At 38.9% G+C, this 20,122-nt stretch overlaps 1 protein-coding gene across 1 annotated transcript in view; it reads left to right on the top strand.

The window, feature by feature from the left end:
- The window catches only part of LOC127015033 (E3 SUMO-protein ligase ZNF451-like), a 41,975-nt gene extending 22,351 nt beyond the window's left edge, over window positions 1–19,624 (top strand). Inside the window, exons 11-15 of the mRNA XM_050894742.1 lie at window positions 1,106–1,240; window positions 5,242–5,372; window positions 6,322–6,508; window positions 16,045–16,119; window positions 18,464–19,624. Coding sequence (XP_050750699.1) covers window positions 1,106–1,240; window positions 5,242–5,372; window positions 6,322–6,508; window positions 16,045–16,119; window positions 18,464–18,516 — 581 coding nt within the window. The 3' untranslated portion in view covers window positions 18,517–19,624. The remainder of the gene's footprint in view (window positions 1–1,105; window positions 1,241–5,241; window positions 5,373–6,321; window positions 6,509–16,044; window positions 16,120–18,463) is intronic.
- Window positions 19,625–20,122: the final 498 nt, after the last annotated feature.

Genomic DNA, 20,122 nt, shown 5'->3' with positions numbered 1-20,122 from the left:
AATTTTTTTTTTAACATTAGAAAAATATTGTTGTCTTTAACACACTCTGTTTCAATGTCAGTACAAGTATGTAGCATACCATTTGCCTACATCCAGTCTATGAATCAGCTCAGAATTTAATATTTGTTATTTCTCAAAGCTGCATTTTGAATTCTCGGTATTTGAGTTTCCAGAACTTGGACTCAACGGTTTATTGCTATGTGCTGTATGCATGAAGTCTTTAAAAAACAAAAAGTAGGGAGATGTGAGAACCCTGGGAATGAAACATTTAATTTTCAAATTAGTTGGGAGCATAATTTGGTGTTAAAAGGAAGAGGACAATCAAGGATTCCAAATAGAGATCTAACTCCTAGAAATGTAGAAGTGGTCTATAATACACACACATTGAAGAGAAACTTCACTTCTTTGTATGTGTAAATATTTATGAGCCTGGTAGTGCTTTCTGTGTGGGCAGTCCTATTATAACACCATCTTCTCAGTTTCCTTAGCTTGCCAAAAAATCATTTCAGCTGAGAATTTATATTCTCAGTATGTATTAGGTTTATTGCCTTGAGCATGCAAATATTTTTAAGTTCATGTCACTTCTAAGAATGACATCAAGAATGCTGAAGGTGTACCTTGTGTTCAAAAATTGGAAGTTTTTTTAATTACTCATGGTGTCATAATGCTTTTGATTAAAAGGTTGACATTTATGTTAGGTATACAGCAAAAAGTATGTCTCTAAACATTTTACCTGCTTTTATGCATGTAAGCAATTAAATGTCACAGAGACTTGCCATAGTAGGGGGTGCACAGTTGAATATTAAATGGACTATTAAAATGTCTCAGTGCAGGACAAGAGCTTTCTGTGCCTACCACAAAACTATCCAGCTCTACACCATGCTATAGCTAGGTGCTACTTTCTTTTGTCTGATTTGTGCGTTACTAAATGCTATTTCAGTTAATTTAAAAACAATGCAATCACCAAATAGGATCATGTTCTGTAACTTTTAGCTTATGGAACAGTTGAATACATGAATTCTCAAAAGCGTATCTTAAGTTGATGTATGTTGGTTGACCAGAAAGTCATGTGAACTTTAAATGCGTCCTTTTTATCCCATTGAAGATGGTGAACTTCCTGATCTTGACTACCTGAGTACCATGACTCACATTGTGTTGGTGGATCTGGACAACTGGGGAAGCTTATTCACGCAGCTGCCAGCTAACTTGAACCAAGGGACATTTATCTGGGGCTTTCAAGGTAAAAAGTGGTTGAAGGAAATAGGAAGATAAGGTTAACAAGTCTACACAAATACTTGAGCAGAGATTCTTTGAATCTGAGAGAATGAAGAACAGGAACAAGCAGCCACTAGGGCTGCTTAAGTCATAGTGTCACAGGCACCATGTAATAGAAATGTTCTTGAACTTTTCTGTCAGTCTTAACCTCCTCTGCTCTTACTATTCCTTGTAGAATATTGTTCCAGAATTGCTGAATGGTTTAGAAGTCTTTCTGGCTTCCCTGCTGAACTTACTTAATTTTCATAATTATCAGGACAGCCATAATACTCAGAGATTATTTCCTTTCTAACTCACAAGTCCTTGTCATAATGTTCCTTTTCTTTTTGGTTCCAAAAGCCATGATTTTACGTTCTTGTACTTGAATTTTGTTCTGTCTCTGGCTTGCTCCTTAAGGATGTCCCTGGTCATACTGTACATCAATAGGTGTATCTCACATCTGGAAGATACCAGTAGTGGTACAAGGTGATTGATAGAACTCACATTGTTATGGGTTTGTAAGAAAACTTTTTGCAGAGTCTACCAATAGCATCCCTTTAACTTGATGCTTTTCCTTAGCTGACTATTGTTGAACCAACTTCTTGTCCGCCTCATGCTTTTTCTACTGGTTTTCTCTGTATCTGCCTTTATAATTATTTTGCCTGTGGTACATCGAATACTTCAGTAAAGTCTAGATAAGGGATAGTTTTGAAATATTTATTGCCTGAAACATAGGCATCATCTTAACAGACTTGTAGGAATTGTCAGGTGTGTTTTACACTTAGTAAACACCATTGCACTGCACTTCTTTACTTAATGTTCTTGATTGTCTCTTCCCTTAAAAGATAGTCAAGAACGTCCTGAAAGCTGAGTTTTCGTGCTGCTGTTGGACAGAAAGGCCTGTTGATGCCTGAATCACTTCCCCGCCCCCCCCCCCCCCCCCCCCCCGCTTAGAAACAGGTATTCCAGTTAGCTGATGAAGGCAGAGCAAGTATGTCTGTTAATGTAAAGTGTAAGTTCTTCAAACAGTCAGCTGTTCTCCTGGACCTGTAGTCTCATGTCTGGTTGTTAGGAGTTCTGGAGATGAATCCTCTGGTCTTCTCTGTTGAAGCAGGTTATGCTCCTGAGTTTTGTGTTCTGCTCGGGCATTATTTCTGTATCATTACCTGTATTGTCATTACCTAGCCTTTGGTCTCGCCGTACAGTAACAGTATTCTTGCACATGTGCACAAAGCCACAGAAAATGCTGATTTTGAGGGTTTAGATTATACGTAATCATCCTGGATTTCTGTTGCATCCTTGCTGCCTGGCTGCTCCATTTATTTATATTCTCTTTTCTATATGGCTGAATAACCTGTTGTTTGTTCTTACTATCTTTTGTGAGGCTTTGCCCAGCTTGACTTCTAGTCAAATTTCACTTCACCTCTGCACTCCTTGACTTCTAAGGCTATTGTGATTTGGGGTTTGGTTGTGGTTTTTAATTGCTGAAGGTTTGTTGTTTATTTCTATAGTTACTCAATCCACTTGGCCTTGGAAAAACATTTTTTTCTTTTTCTACAGATAAAAATAAGAAACTATTAGGAATCTGTCTTGAAGAAATGTCAGGCCTGTTTGACATCTAAAGTCCAAAGCTACACCGTCTGGGTTTTATAAAGAATTATTTAGTAAAGAGTAATTTTTCACCGTTAAGTCAAACTTTCCCCACTTGAATTCAGACACTTGCTTTTAGTCATACTTTGTTATTCTATTTAATTTACTCAAAACTGGCTTGTCATTAATTGACCCAAGCTTGCTTGTTACAACAAGGTCTTCTGTGCTGTTAGTATTTTTCAAGGTTAAAATGCCCTGTTTAGATTCAGTAAGAAAAACTTGATTGAACCCAGAAATACCTGAACTGTATTGTTGTCAGAAATGTCTCTTCTCTGACCTATCTAAGAAAGAGAAATAATCCTTAGTACAGTCTTAGTGTTAGGAATCCATTGTTACGAATCTCTATTAATATGATAATCTTACCCAAAGGTACCTCTGTGCTAGTTAAGACACTGTGCCCAGGGATGTTCCAAACACAGGCCCCTGCTGGCACAGCCCAGCCCAGCCCATGTCAGTGCCACTCAATTTCTTGCTTCCCAAACAGGGTTGCTGCATGCAGGCTGCCTTGTGGGAATGGCCTCTGGAACACTTGAACTGAAAAACCCACGCCAAAGAGTTAGTGGTGATTAAAATGGGCCATATTCATATCAGAGAACATTTTGACAGTTTATTAGTGTCAACTATATTGTTACAGAGCCTGGGAATACTAAGGCTCCAGGCACATCTGGATTTATTGTTGTAGGTGCCCTCTCATAATAATGATTTACAGAGTTACTTGATGCATGCTATTCTTGTTTGTTTAGCCTGTGAAAATATAGCGACATCTCTATCTCTTCTGATTTTTTTTTCCTGCATTTCCCAAACAACATTTCTGGTAAATTTTTTTAATTATTTTTATATGGTACTTTTGCGTTATTTCTGTTATTCCTATTGCTAATACAGCCTTAGCTTTGCTTTGAGTTCCTCCATTGTATTGCCCAGGTTCTGTATTGTTTCTGTTTTTCAGATATTCAGTTGTCCTTCACCCATTTGTGGTCTGGCTCTGCCAGAGTAAATACAGTTCTGTCATTTTTTTCAGCTGTCCTGGTCAAATGTTTATGTTGTACATTTATGCAGCCAAAAGCCAGAGTTGGTGATTACAAGTGTTTCCCAAATAGCAGTGACCAGGGCTGTCACAACAGATGAGAATGACTTGCAAATACCACTTTTCTCATGGACAGATACCCCTAAACCATTTCTGTATAGTCTGTTACTAAATCTTTGAGCTTTGAGATCACTTTTGATACCCTCTTACAGCCATTAGGCTGAAAAGGGGGGGGGGGGGAACAAAACCCCAGGAGAAATCTACTGAAGATTGCTTCTACTTCTCTGTCAGACTGGGGGTGCGCAGGTTGGAATACACAATCCTCTGCAGCCTGTTAACTTGAGCCTTAGTTTCACATGTCCTCACAAGAAGTGCCATCAATGACTGCTTTCACTTTCCATTCAAAATCCTTACATCCAGCTACTCTATCATCTGACAGATAAAGCAGCATTTTTTCCTCCCCATTGCAGACCCATTATTTCTTAGTAATTGGGAATGTCATGAAATTCTTAGTCACTCCCTTCGAATTGTCCTTCCACTTGGTTGTCTTTTTATGTTGTCATAGTAACTGCAAGCTCCTCTGTTTTTCCCTCTCTTCTTGAGAGACTTGCTGCTGCTTTTCTTTCCCTTCCAACCTGTTTCAGCCTGGTATTCTTTTTATCTGTAGCAGGCCTGTTACTCAGCTCATCTCTATTATCTGACTATTTTCTCAGCCAGTAACTGCATGTTTTAGAATACTGTTGAGAAAATTCCTGCACTTATTTCTTCCCCAGTTGTAGCCTCATTTTGCTTATCCTTGACTGCATCCAAGTGTTTGTCAGGACTCTAGCATTTGTTTCAGCTGTTGCTCCAGTTCTTGGATCTTGTTTTTAAAGAGTTCTGACATGTGATGTGTCAGGCAGTTAGTCTGTTGGAAATAATCTTGGGCATTACATTAGTACAGGATTCCCTGCTTCTGCACATTAACCATAACTGTGCTTAAAACTGGAAAAAAAATACATCCTTGTGTCTAAACGCATATGATATCTAGAAGATAAGTTTTTCAGGATTAGAAGAAAAATTCATACAAAGTTGAATGAGAGGCTTTGTGTAGGATCAGGCTAGCTACTTCTTCCTTTTTTGCATTCTAACCCAAGAACAAGGGTTCTTTCGGGAATTTGGTTATATGTTTATTTTAGCTTTCAGGTTGGTCAAAATAAATTCTGTCTTTAAAGCCAGATTTATCTTTGCTTTTGCCTTCTTGCATTCTTAATTCATGGTGGCATTTCTGGTTGTGGTTTTTTGTTTTTTGGTTTTTTCCCTTCACTGTTTAGGAGGATACAGCAACTGGAAACCTCCAGTGCAGTGCAAAATTTACAATTATCTTAAGAGGATTGGATGTTTCTTTCTTCATCCACGTTGTGGTACCAGAAGAGAAGCAGCAGACTTTGCTATCTGTCTTCATGTAAGTTAGTGCACGCTTTCTTTATTGTTGTGTTTCTGTACCCAGAGAAGAGTGGCAGATGATATCTGCTATTGATGTTAAGTACTAATTACAGATGAGATTCCTAGATTCTCTTCACGTGACTTCTATGTCCGCTAAAAAGAATGATAAACTTGTCACTGAATTGAGTAGAGACAGCCTGTTGAGAAGTGATTTACTTCCCCCCACTTCTGTAGGAATAAAAATGTTAGCCCAAATAGGACATCATTCTGTTGTGGAGGGGAAGGGGGCCGGTTAGGGAAAGAAGAATAAAAACCCACAATTCTTACAGTTTCTGTTTCAGAGAGAAATGTAACTCCTGCCTCTCTCTTCAAGTAGCCCAGATCTAGAGCCATCTTTAAGATGGAGTTGGATGGGTGCCAGTTTCAGAGACCCTGTTAGGCTGACAAAGAGCAGTGCCTCTGTTCAGTAGACCTTGGGCTTTGGCTGAGTTGGGAGGGGTGCAGGTGAAGGACAGGAATCTGGGATGCCATGGGGATTCATGTTCTTAATATAGTGCTTTATCAGTTAGATAAACTACTTGGGAATCTAATTATAGAATATAAGCGTGTTTTGCAACAGTGTTTGTATGTTACATTACACTTTATGATTCTTAAAATGCTCTGCACAGATACTTGTTTTATGTGGAGATGGTTCTGAAATGCTGCTTTTTTGGAATTTGTTCCATACTCCATCTGTACTGTTCTGGTAGCCATTTCCTGTATCCATTGTCATATGTACAGAATAAATGCAGTGTCAAACTGTTGAAATAGTACCTTTCATAGTGGTATAATGTGTATCAGACCATAAAAGCAGAGGTAAGTTGCTGTAGAAGGCTTTCCTATGAAGACCTGTCTTACAAAAAGCTAGCCAAACCCCATGAGATAAAAACATGATCTCAGTTCAACACTTGTCATTTGTTTCTGTACAGGCTGGTCGTCTGGATGAGCACCTGCCCAAGCAAATTCCTTTCACTGTACTTTCTGGAGACAAAAGCTTCCTGGAACTGGAAGCTCAATTTAAGATGACCCAGCGGTCAGCTTGCATCCTAAATCCTCACCACATTGAAGGAGACATGATGTGTGCCTTGCTAAACAGCATTTCAGATACCACAAAAGGTAGAAAGTAAATATTAAACAGCATCTTTCCGGTAAACCGATAGTTCTTGCCAATAAAAGAATTGAACGCTTGTGCTGGTAACACAAGGTGTTGCTTGATGCTTCTTGTATTGTACTGGTATTTCAATGAAATATAGATCAGAAAAATCAATTTGCCTGGGGCAAGCTTTGAAACCAGACTTAACTAAGCATTTTTATTCAACATAACAAACTCTGTCCTCTCTGTATTCTTTATTATAGCAGGAGGCAAACTGTTGTTTCAGTCTGAAAACTCCTTTCTAGTTAAAGAGAAGGTGTTTAGAGCACTCTCGTGCATATTTGTCAATTTGTACTCAAATGTACTTTGCTTGATTTGTTCTGGGTCTGAAACAAATGTGACCCTGCTAAAGCATCATTATTTTCCAAAATATCTCTGCCTATTTTAACTCCTATTGTCCTCCTGGCTACTTCCAGTCACTTGGTAAGTGTCTTCACTGGCATATGGCTCACACATCTGTTTGGAGGAAAAATATCAATGAAAGCTTTTAAGTTCTCTAGAATGCCATATTCTAATTAATGGCATGCTAAAATGATTGCACTGTTTTTATATAGGATAATCAAAGAGGTTTGAGCCAGCTCATTTTCATGCAAAGGATACCAGAGCTGAGATGAGTTTTAATACTTCTCAGTATTTTGAAATATCTTGAATTAATGTTTTCCTTGAAGACCTGACATTTCTCTGTGGACACGTTATTGCTTTTCCTGGCATCTTGTTGTGGTTTTGGGGGCTTGTAAATTGAGTGCATATTGCAGAAAGTTGTTTCTGAATTAGCCCTAAAGTGTTTTCAGAAAAATACACTGCTAGTCTTGATGTAGGTGTATGAGAGCTATCACATGGTGCTGCTGTTCTACCAGGAAGATTAAAGTGGAGTGCTAGCACTGAATAGTGAATTGGCATCAATCGATTAAATGGAAAAAGAAAGATAGGATAATTAAATGGTTTCCTGAAAAAAAAGATCTGTGGTGAGCTGGAATTGATTTATGTGCTTCTGATGCAGAAAAGGTGCTTATAGAGTTTTCGGGCCACCCCAGGCATTTGCTGGTCTAGATTTTTCAGCCGGATTATGGAGATGTGATTCCCAGCCAGAAGCAGCCACACCAGTAAAATTTCTTGGCATAGTTAATTACAGAACTGTCAGTTTCACTAGTGCAGTTCCTTTTGCTCAAAGGGGAAGATTACTTTTCTCCAGTTATCCATAAAGCTACACATTGAATCATTGCATTCCCACTATGAATGACTTCTTTGTAGAGTCTATTGAAATTCCTAGATTGATAGATCTCTTCTAATGTAATTATAGCTATAACTATATATTAATGTGGGAGGCTGTTTTTGCTTCAGGAGCTTTGCATATTTTTGGGAGGAAGAGTTGGAAGAGAGCTGTAACTTGCAAGCAGTCAATTTAAGTCAATTTAGCTGTAGGGGCTTCCTTTCTTGTACAGTTTGTTGTGCAACTTAACGATGCGAGACGGTGAGGAGAGGGGAATGACTGTTTTGCTACGTAAGGGTACTCTACCTCCCTGCCTGGGTAGTTTTTCTAGTATAGCTTTATTCACTGGCGTATACTGGCTCAGAGGTGATGACTTTGATCTAACCATTTTCTATGTATAAATTATACTCCAGTATTTTTTTTATATTGGTCTTGCTTTCAGAAGTTTCCTAATCTAACCCTTCTTTCAATGTCCTTTACTATGTTAATATTTACTTTACTGTTATGGTGATGGGCAATACTGAGAGGCCCCAAACCTTAGCCTGCTGGCTGGCTCATTGTTGTGCATGCCACTTAAGTGATGCATGTTGTCGTTATTAAGAAAAAAAAAAAAATACTTTGAGCAGGAAGGTGATGGAATCATGCATGAGTCCTTTGGCTGTCGGCATTCCCTGGCAAACTTGTAATGAACAGAATTGTCTTGAGCCATCTTTGGTCCCCTTCTCCAGTCAGTGTCAGCAGGGGGGGACCCAGATGGTGAGAGCTGCCTTTGTCTCCTGTTCTTGTATTAAAACAGAACATTAGAAAATTCAGTTTTGACAGTAGGCCTGTGCTTGCTGTGTAGTGGGATGATGTCGTTACTAAGAGTCTATAAAGTTTTTTTTAAAAAGATAAAGCCACGGCATAATACACACTTCACTGTGTGGCTCAGCAGCGTCAGCAAGCATTTGCAAGTCTTAGTGTGGCAAGACCAGTATTGGAGGGCTGAGATGGAAAGTCGTGCAATGTATCATAGGCTGGTATAACCTGTTGTCCTGTTACAGAAATGCAGCTGAATATAAGGAAATACAAACAAGAATTGCTTGCTTTGTGACTTTCTCAAGCGTATGGCTGTTATTCTGGAGGGAGAAATAAGTGAGAAACAGTTACCACAGAGAATTGTGTTGAAAAATATAAGACAGTTGTTGGTACTGGATGAGCTTCAAAATGAAAAAGTTATTTCCCTGAATCACCTTCACAGAGCTATCATTAGCTTGTGAGCAGTTGGATTGTGTTTGGATTGTGGCAATCTCTGACAGTTGCACACTGTGAACCATTTTACCATGTCAGCAGAACTGCTGTGGGAACTGTGGTACATGCATTCATTTTAAAATAAATAAATAAAAATAAAAGTTCCTGCATATGTTACAATAGGATATCAACTGTATGTTACCTTGGGAGACCATTGGCTGTAGTGGATGCATGAATTTCCTTTGAGGTATGAAAAGAGTAAGCAAGACATTTCTTCTTATTTGCTCTCTTCTGCTGCTAAACCTGAGTTCATAAATACAGAAGGCTTTTTTTTTTCTTTTATGCTGAAGGCACAACACATGATGGGAGATTCATGCATGTTAATCGAGTGGTTTGAGAAGGACAGAAGAGCTTTCTTTGCAAAGGAATTACAAAGGGAGACATTGAAAAGTTTGTAGCATGCCGAAAAACACCATCATTCCCTTGTCTGTGTCTTGACACTTGATATCTAGTCATGACTGTACTGCTACAGCTTATACTTTTAATGAGTGCTGGACAACATTGAGGGCAAAGCTGATGGTAGGTTAGGGGTCATCATACCCATCCTGACATTAACAGGAATGCCACAACTTCTTGGTTGACAAAAGTGATTTTTGTGTAAGTTGATGGCTTTAGCTTAACTGTATTTCTCACAGTCATATTCAAATGAGATCCTTTATTGACTGAGCTCTTTATTAAAAAAAGTCTGTTTTACTTATGAAAGGACCAAATTTTTCGGGGTATTTCTTCTCCTTTCTTTTAAAGAGCCAGGCTGTCTCACGAGACTGTCAAAATCAATGGTGTAGTGATGTACTGTATTGTCTGCCAAATAGCCACTGCACCTCTTTCACTGATCCATAAGGTTCGTTTCCACTGTGCTCAAGTGGAGTTGTCAGCCTGCATCTTCAATCTGCTACTGTTGCCTGAAGTGTTTAAATACTACTGAATGCAGCTTCTATGAGAGTTTATATTTGGAAGAGCAGGATTTCATTATATTTTGATGAATGCTGCTAAGCTTCCTAGCTCCCACTATCCCAAAAAGCTTTTAGTTTACATACAGCCAACAAAAGAATTTAAGAGGAGTTAAGAATTAATTTACAGAAGTTATTGAGAATAATTGCTTGCCTTCTCAGTAGTCAGGTGTTTGTGGGTGTTGAGTTCCAGTATGAATACCACATCTGACCCCAGTCTCTGCTTTTTTCCAAACCTTCAGTTAACAGACTGCGAATGACTAAAGATAGGTCACAGCCTCCAGACCCCACTGTCCAAAGAGACTGAATGTGAAGGGCATGAGCATGTGCAGTGTGATGCACCATGAATGAATGATAGTTACTCTAGTAATAATCTATTCCTTTATTTACACTGTTATTACAGTGGCCACAGCCTATTGCAGTAGGGAGTGATAAGACAGTCACCGCTGAGTTGTAACCTTGTGTTTAGCTACAACAGGAAGTTACTGTTGTCTTTGGTATGTTAGTGGCATTTCTTGTGTGCATCTTTGAATATATGTATATGCCCTAGGGAGAAAGCAGTGTATTAAGACCTAAGATAATGAGTCTGAACAAGAATTGTAGCCAAGTGGATGAACTGGGAGGACCTCACCACTCGGATCATACAAAAAAAATCCTCAAGGTTTAGTTTAATCTGGTTGTGAATTTTAGAGAGGTGTCTAAGATGAAGGTGAAATGAAAGTCTGAGTAACCATCATGGTATTGGCCACAGTTTCCAAAAAATGCAATTGGAGGAGGATGACGGATCGAGAGCTTTATTTTCAGTCATGCTACACCTGAATGAACAGATGAATGAGCATCTGTAGGGAGAGATATATAGAGTGAAGCTTTAGTTTGCATGGAGGAAGAGAGGTCTTATATATTTGTGAACCCTCAGCAGGGAGTAGCTGTACTTGCATTTACAGATGATGTTACCTTAATGAAGAAACAGAGATTAGAGCAGTAAGTATTGGGGATGAGTATGTGGGGAGGGTCCTCCAGGGACATATTGAAGAAGGAATAAAGGAAAGGATGCTGGAAGTCAAGGAACAGTACTTTAAAGGCAGCATGATCACACATACTGAACATGATTGCTAACGAAGGTAAGGATGGGGTACTGATCTTAAGTTTTTGGCTAAGTAGTTACTAGGATCCTGAATGAGGTAACGTTTAATGGTATCCTTAAGGTAAGGTAGGACTAAAACTTCAGACATCAACTGTAAAAGGAAAAGGGTCAGTGGTTGGAGAGACAGTGAGTTAAGTGTGATATTAATGTCACCATACGCTGGGATAGGAAAGAGGCAGATGAGATTGGGAGTTACTGAAAAGACTAAGAGAAGGAGCATTGTAGGAGAGAGAAGTGGAGGTAAGGTGTGAAGTAGTCAGGAGGTATGTTAAGTTGTGCAGCAAGGGAGGGGGACTAAGGCTGGGGAAGGGAAATCGAGTCTCTGGTGAGACAGAGGAGCCAGTAAACCTGATGGAAATTATTAAGGGGATGGTGGTAACTAGGGACGTTGCAAGAGAAGAGGATCAGATATAGGGGGGGAATTATGCTGAGCCATGTGGGCAGCTAATCCAAATTCAAGCTGTGGTGCTTTAATGTCAGGACAGTGGGTGGCGCTTGCATTCTGTGAAAGTTTACCAGTCTCTTCCCAGAATAGGTTTCTATGAGAGACTCATGAAATGTCAAAAAATCACTGTATTTGCTCCCATTAATCTTTCTGATCTCTGAGCTCTATATTCATCCAGAATTTGCTTTCCTGTTTTTTTGTTCTTGCAGCAGGAGTTTGGACATACGTGAGGATAATAGTGAGCAGTAGGATTTCTTTGAGAGAATAGGTACAGTCAGAGTTTCTTAGCTGTTGTTTATTTAACAAAATGTACTAGAGAAGAGGCCATATCTTAAGACCTCTTGGCTGAGAAACTAGGCAATTGCTTTTCCTCTGACCCCAGAGGAGTTGGGAGCTACAGAATGTGCTCCCAACATTTTAACAAGAGAGACATTTAACAAGGAAGCATCTTAACAAGAGAGACAGGACATGCCTGATTCCTCCAAATTAAACATTCTCATTTACTCTTCATCATCAGAAGATGCCAGCAGTACTAGGAGTATATGCTGATGAAGTGTGAGCTGGATGAGCAAACTGTGAGGTGGATTGAAAACTGGCTGAATGGCCAGACCTGGAAGCTGGTGATCAGTGGCATGAAGTCCAGTTGGAGGCCAGTAACCAGCTGTGTACCCCAGGGGTCAATGCTGGGTCTGGTCCTGTTTAATGTCTTCATTAATGACCTAGATGGTGGGGTAGAGTGTACCCTCAGCAGGTTTGCTGATGACACAAAGCTGAGAGTGGCAGCTGATACACCAGAGGGTTGAGCTGCTGTCCAGAGGAACATTGACAGGGAAGAAGTGGGCTGACAGGAACTTCATGAAGTTCAGCAAGAAGTGCAAAGTCCTGCACCTGGGGAGGAACAAGCCCAGGCACCGATGTATGTTGACCAGGGGCCAACCAGCTGGAAAACAGCTTTGCAGAAAAGGACCTGGGGTCCTGGTGGACACCAGGTTGACCATGAGCCAGCAATGTGCTCTTGTGGCTAAGAAGGCCAACAGTACCCTAGGCTGCATTAGGAGGACTGTTGCCAGCAGGTTGAGGGAGGTGGTCCTTCCCCTCTGCTCAGCACTGGTAAGGCCGTAACTGTCAAGTTCTGAGCTCCCCACTACAGTATCTTTTTGGTAATATTCAAAAGCCGTCTGGACATAGTCCTGGGCAGCTGGCTCTAGGTGATCCTGCTTGAGCAGGGGACCTGGACAAAATGACCTCCAGAGGTCCCTTCCAACCTCAGGCATTCTGTGATATTTGCATGGAGTATATTCTTAACTGGAATCCAGGATCTCCTTGAGAGCAGAGTTCAGTCACAGGGTACAGACACACTACGAGCAACATTAGATCAAGCATAATGAGCTGTCCCATGTGGAAAAGCAGCGTGGTGTCTTCTGACTTGAAAATGCATCTGTTCAATCAGTTGGCCTTTCCTTCTCTTTGGTTGACAAGTGATGAGTTCCACACTAATACTTCTTGCTGTCTAGCCCCTAAAGGAAGCTGAATTCCTGCCCCTCACCCCCTTATTTGTTGGAGCATTTCTGCCTAGGATTTTTGCCTGCAGACAGCTTTTCTTCTGACTGTTACAGTCTTATTCCTGATTCCCATGGACCCATATCAGAACATCTTAAAATTCTCATCTTTACTGCTTTTATGCCTTTAGTCTTTGCTCTGTATAGGTTTGGGGAGTGTAGGGGCAGGGGGGAACACTGAGGACAAGCATAACCATGTTTTTGTTTTTGGATAGGGAAAGTCTCAGTATAATTTGAGATACTGACAAGGCTTTGCATGAAAAGCTCAAATAAGATTTGGCTCTGTTAGCCTGTTAGTAGGTTAACTTTCACCAACTCAAAGATTTCAGAGAATCCAGCAACTGCCTTCATGGGAAGTTGAACGTGCATTAATACAGTTAGGTAGAAGGGAGAGAAGTCTTGCAAATAATGACCAGTGAAGGCAGAGAGTAGCTCCTGAGACTTTTAACATGCTTCATAACCACATTTGACTCTGACCTGATTTTTTTTCCCCTCAAACTAAAAGGAGATCGTCAGCACTAATTGTTTTCAAGTTTCATAGTTTCTGGCAGCAGAATGGTGTTCTCTTCAACTATGCTATAGGCAAAGCTGTTCTCTGTGATGTTGTAACTATTAAGTAGTATTTAGTTATTGCATATCAAGTGCAGTGATAAATCATGGGGCAGGCAGCTTGTTTTAAAAACGTTTAAATGTTTTGCATGCCAGTTTGCATATACCTCTGTTCCAATATGAATGTGTACCCCATGTTATTACAGTGTTGTAATTAAGGTTGTGTGACTAGCAAAACATTTTGGCAAGATAACATTTTGGCCTGCATTAATATAGAAGATGAATCCTAAACTTTCTTAATGAACTAAAATAATAATTCTATCTACAAATCCTGTTTTAGCATTCATAACGGTCGTAATTGACAGTAAAGTCAACTTAACTGCTGATCTGCTATATTCTGAAAAATGAGTGTCAAGTTAGCCTGTTGCCTGGGTCGGGGAAGCCAGGAGTAAGCAGGAAAGTGCTGTCCTCTAACAGTGTGTCACTGGGTTGTCACCATGACTACCTGTGGTGAATGCTAACTGACTCTATAACCAGTTCCAGGAAAGTTGACTTCTTTAGATCATATCTGAAAGAAACTCCTGGATTTCTGACTACTCCTATCCTCTGCTGTTTAACCATCTATGCAAGATGCCAATCCAAAGAATATTGCCTTGCCTGTTTGCCAGCATCTTCTGTCAAGTCGCCTAAAAAACCCCCACAAACCTTCAGAAAAGTGCTCTTAATGCATTTTTACGTGAAATGGTAGCAAACCAGAGACCCTCTTGTACTATGCCTTACTGCTCACGCAAACTCAATTCTTCCATTATACTTATGCCAAGAAATGAGTTAGGGAGTGATTGCTTCAACTGTTACACTTCTAACAGGTGCAAAACTTCTTAGAGCAGTCTGAGATGTCTTCTGGGCTGGAAGATTAAAAGGATGGTTAATAAGGGAGAAGCCGCTTGTGCAAAGCTTTTTCTTTGCACTTTTTCCTCCCTTTCATAAGTGATTGTAATGACATTTTTTGGGTTGTGTGGATTTTTCTTTCTTTTGCTTTGTTTGCTTTGGAAGATGATGTAAAAAATAGTATCTCTTCTGCCCAGAGATAGTAGGCAGCTCCAAAAAGGATTCAGAGTCAGTCTGCCAAGTGACTGGAGAAAGACCATTTTAACTGCAGTGTATATCCAGCTATTTCTGGCATCTTTGTGGGCTCCTGATCTCTGTTTGATACCAGCTGTTGGAGTCTATATTCCTGGAATTGGGAAAGTCAGCAATGTTGCTGTTCAAACAAGGTATATGTGTCAGAGGTTTGAAAACAAATTTGAGAAAGTGTACCTGTCACTTTGAATACCTAACTTGGGTCATTTAAAATGCCAGAAGTCACACAGTCAGTAAATTAGATATCAATATCGGAATGTTCTTTGCTGGTAAATGTAATCAGAAGTACATTGGTGTACTAATAAATATGATCACTTTAAGGGAAGCACTTCTGTTGATATGACCGTGGGAGACCTAGTTGATTGCAAATACTATAAGACCTCATTACAGAGACCATCTCCCAAAATAGCAATAGCCTGTAGCAGGAGAATGAGTACATAACGTGACTCATTGACTTGTTTATTTTTTAACCCGTAGTTTACTGAGACTCTGTTTAAAACAAATGAAAAAAAACCAAAAAAATCCAAAAACCCACCACCTTCAGTACACCAATCCCTACTAGACACTTCAAAATAGACCTGTCATTCTGGAGCTGGAAACCAGCCTCATGAAGAGCATTATTTAGAAAGGGAAAGGTGGTGGAGTTTTGGCTGGGCTTGGCTATGATGAGTTAGCAGATTAAACTTTCTTCTGTGAGATTTGAACAACATCTGCTGAATTGCACTGTTCAGTTGAGTTACAGCACTCCATTGTTCAAATGGAGTATTTCGGCAACAACATACAGCTAAGATCATGTGCAGGCAGAGACACACTATAGCACTTCTTCCCATAATTAAATCCTTGATACCTTTTGTAGAAAGTAATGTCTTTTTTTTTTTTAATAACTATTACAAAAAAGCAAATGCTGTAGACACTAACAGTAGCTTCTGCACCTATTATTTCTTGTTACTACTTTAATATAAAATTGAAGTAGTCTGCCTCTAGATTTTGGGGAGAAAGGGAAGAAGGTAGCTGAAAAATAACTCTGTCTCTTGAGTTACCGTCTTAAACTATACTATACCATAATGTATTTTTATCTTGATTTTCAGGTCATAACAAGTGTATTTCTTCAAATCCAACCTACAATGTCATTAGAGTAAGAAAAATGCAAGAGGAGACTTAACTTTTTTATTAGAAGCAATGTGTAATTTATGTTTCATTTGTGCATTTAAGGTTCAGATAGCGAAGAGGATGAAGATCTCAAACTAACAATGAAGAGGAGCTTAGAAGAAGCAAAGAAACATGAAGGTCTGTTAATTTTTACTTTTCTGTGTTCAGGAGTGCTATTAATTATGAAAGATACAGAAACTAAACTTCCAATCAGTTTTACGGCAAGTGATCTCTTAGGAATACTCTCTAAAATATGCTGGGCAATCTTGAGTAGTTAAGAACACTGTGATGAGTTATAAATAAAAAATAATCTCCTAACCTGAAAAGTATGCCAGTAGACTCAAAATCTACTTTATTGGTGCACCACAGGGTGTTGTGCAATTAAAGACTTGACTGAGCTCACTTTGTACCAGTCTAATAGGACTGTGTTGACTCAGAGTAGAACTACTGACTAAATAGTTGAACTTCTGAATAAATAGTTCAAAATTAGGTATTATATCTCAACAAAGCACTCTGGTCTCCTACGAGAGCTGTACATTTATGCACAAGTTTGAATCAGCAGTACAGCTGTCTGCTCACATAGTATCTTACCTTATTTGAAATCGTTTTCATCCTTTTGCTGTTGTGCTTGGTGGTGTTCATACAATGTAGTCATTAATTTTTGATGACAGGCTACAGTGCGCCTTGAAAATAATTTCTTGTTTAAAGGCTTGACTCTGCCCTTCCACCTGATGGAAATAAAACGAACTAAAAAAAAAAATCAATAAACAATTTGTACAAGGTCAGTGATAAAACTGATAACTGAATCTTATATTCCTAGAATTTATTCAGTTATAAAATTACCAACTGTTACTAAATATTGTTATTAAATGTCCAACTTATTCATCTGCAGTACTCAGTTTGCCACGCTCAGGTCCCCCTAGCACTGGGTATTACTATCAGGGATAGCAGTGGCATTTGGTACGCACAGGAGGTCCCAGTTCTGACGCTGCAGTGCTGAAGGCATCTGACCTTATGAAGCAGCCTGGCTTCAGCTGTGTTCACTGGCTGCCTGTGTGATTAATGGCAGTTCTGTCATGGGGTAAGAGGGAGTGAGGAGGCAAAATCAACCCCAGAAAGGGGTAAAAAAGAAAAAGCACTAGCAACTGCTGGAAGAGGAGAAAGCAAAAAGCAAGTGTAGGAGGCAGAAAAAGCTGCTTCAGCAGCTCCAGGGAATAGGGGACAATCCAGGTATCGCTATGGAGCTAGCTGCATGCCATTAGTGACAGAGTCACTGTTTGGACCTTATTCTTGATTCTTGCAGGTGCTTAGTGGCTAATTGACAATGTATTTTAATGCAAGCAGTTGTCTGCAAATGGCTTTCTGCTTCATTTTGGTTTCAAAATTTCTTTTTTGTTTCTGTGATCATGTAATGTTTTCCTTTCAGAAACTAACTTACCTCTTTTATCAGTAGTACTGGATGTTACAGTAAAGTCCAGGTGAATGAATATGGCTCTGCTGACATGAGAGAGCATTCATTGATACTATTTCTGTTCCAAATCTAGGCCTTGCGTAAAACAGCCCAACAATAATTAAAGTTTTAAAATCTGTTATATTAATATATATAATTATTCTGTTTCCTTTGTCATAAGAACAGACAGCTTTTTTATAGGATGTGCTTGCGTCCTCCTAAAGCAGAAGATGAATATTTCAAGAATGACAGTGTGTCCGAAAGCTGCTTTAATTTTTCCCACTATACCGTTGCTATTAATATTTACTGTACATATAAACCTTGTCTAACTTATGATATTTAATTCACTAACACCAAACAATTAGTGCCCAAAACAGCCTAAATGTAATGCAGAAACGGAGTTTCTTTTTTGAGTATTGTGAAAGGTGTTTAAGAGAGTGTTAACAAGTCAGATGAGTGCAATGCGGATTCTTCCGCCCCAAAAAAATGTTACAGCCCTGATCTAGACTATTCTCACTGTCGATATGACTTTTTCTCTACTTATGTCTGGCCTTCCTAGTGAGAGTGACAACAGTGGTGCTAAGTTAAAATGAAGATACGGGAATATCTATTGATAAGGAACTGGAATGAAAATACCAAAACCTCTCTACTTGTTTTCTGTATCTGTCTTTTTTGTTTTAATACTTTATTTTTCTTGGTGCATACATGTGGGTTCTAATCTTGGTATTATTTTGACCAGTAAATATGTAGTTGCATTATACTCTTAAACTAATCATTGGGCTGTCCCTGGTTAATACAGTGGAAGGTTGTAGAGGCTGTTCCTATATTTTGAAGTGTTGAAAAGATAGCATAAGACAGAAGGAGGAAAAATACTTTCATTCTGTTTCTCTACCTTTTTTTTGTAGTCTACTGACATTGCCCACAGAAGTAATTTGTTGCTTTATGTAGTAATATTAATGTAGTTGTGTTTATGACTAGTTATCAACTAGTTAATAATGTGTAGTTATGACTAGTTTTTTTGTATTTATACAGAGCAAGATGCAGAATTGGAAGAAGCTATCAAGAGAAGCCTTGAGGAAATGTAAATGAAGATACTTCAGGACACTAACAGCATGTCATCAGAGCTGCTCACAAAAATGGAAGCTTGTTCATCTATTCACAAGGGTTCAGAAATACCACTTCAAAAACACATCTGTATCTTGAATTGTTAGATTTATAATCTGATGTCCTCTGTCATGCTGATGAACAGCTGGAGTTTATGGATATCTGCTGCAATATATTGTGTATGATAAAAATAAATTTTTAAGCCTTTGCATATTCTGTTTCTAATGGGTGATGACTAAGTCTCTCCAGTCTAGCTGTATAAGTTGTTGCCTAATTAGTAGGCTGGTCTTACTAGGTATTTTGGGGTTTTCAGTTGTTTTTGTTTTTTTTTAAATTGGTTCTTGTATTTAATTTTTCTGTCACAAAATGTCATTGTCTTTATTCACTTTTTCATGTGGTCTTTGCAACAGATAAAAATAGTAAACGCCAATTATCTCAGATTTGCCTAGCTAATCTTGTTATAAAGAGAAGCTTAGATCCCAGGTTTATAAATTGAACATATGGCCTAACTCTTGCCTGTGGCCAGTCTCACCTCATAGACCATAATTTTGTCTACATCCTGTTTGTTACAAATGTCAGAATCGGGACCACAGGCTGTACAGTTAGTTTGTTAGCTTTATTTTTATAAATGTGTATGTATTTTTCAATAGTAGCATGGTAGAGTGTTGGATTTGATGGTTTAAAGTTGGATGGGTTCGGTTCCTCTCCCTGATCTGAGGCTGGAACAACTTTTTAAGGGAACAGAAGCTAAATAAACTTTCTAGTTCCTGTTTGGATTAGATGTGAGAGAATTTAAGCTGTATTATTCATAATATACTATCGTCTTTGCTCCCTTCTGTTTGTGAAGAGGTGGCCTGGGATAAATGAATGTAAATGTGTTAATTATTTTTGTACTGTCCTTATTTTAAGGTGAGCAATTATTTCTATGTTTAAAATTGTTATCTGTGCCACCTTTCTCAGTTCCTCTGTTCAAAAATACCTATGCAAGCTGTCCAGCTTTACCAGCCTATTATACTTCAGTTAATGACTGCTGTCAATCAGTAAGAAATCTCAATGTAATAAAATGCCAGCTTGATTTTTTTATTGTTATTCATTAGCCTGTGAGTTTGCTTCTAACTGTTGTAAATCTGAATATTTATTATGCAAACAAATACTTTTTATGGAGAGTAAGACAAGGGGAAGGCTAGACTTTTCTCACTCTTGATTCCAAAGAGTCAGAATAACTACAGCTGTGTGTCATCATGGTTAGAAAAGCTGGAAAACTGGCACTGATTTATTTCCAGTCATGATTCTGATATAATTTCCATCTCTGAAACAAATAGAATTAATGAAGAATCTAATGAGTTATCTCAGCGCTCATTAGCAATCATATAACTTGAAGAAACTGTTCAAATGCCAGAAAATAGTTTGAACACTTCAGTGCATTTGACACTGACACCCAAGTGTTACAGAGTGAACAAGACCTCTTAATGTTTTTCCCTTGTGCCTGCTGCTTGCTTTCCCACTGCAAGCCTCAGATTAACCACACTCCTGTTCAAATCTGGGTGTGTAGCTCATACTGCTGCTGAGGAAGCCCTGTTCTGGAAG

Source organism: Gymnogyps californianus, chromosome 3 (assembly GCF_018139145.2).
Source record: "Gymnogyps californianus isolate 813 chromosome 3, ASM1813914v2, whole genome shotgun sequence".
NCBI classification, from domain to species: domain Eukaryota; kingdom Metazoa; phylum Chordata; class Aves; order Accipitriformes; family Cathartidae; genus Gymnogyps; species Gymnogyps californianus.
The sequence above is the reverse complement of the archived record's forward strand: the minus strand, read 5'-3'. Positions and strand labels throughout refer to the sequence as shown.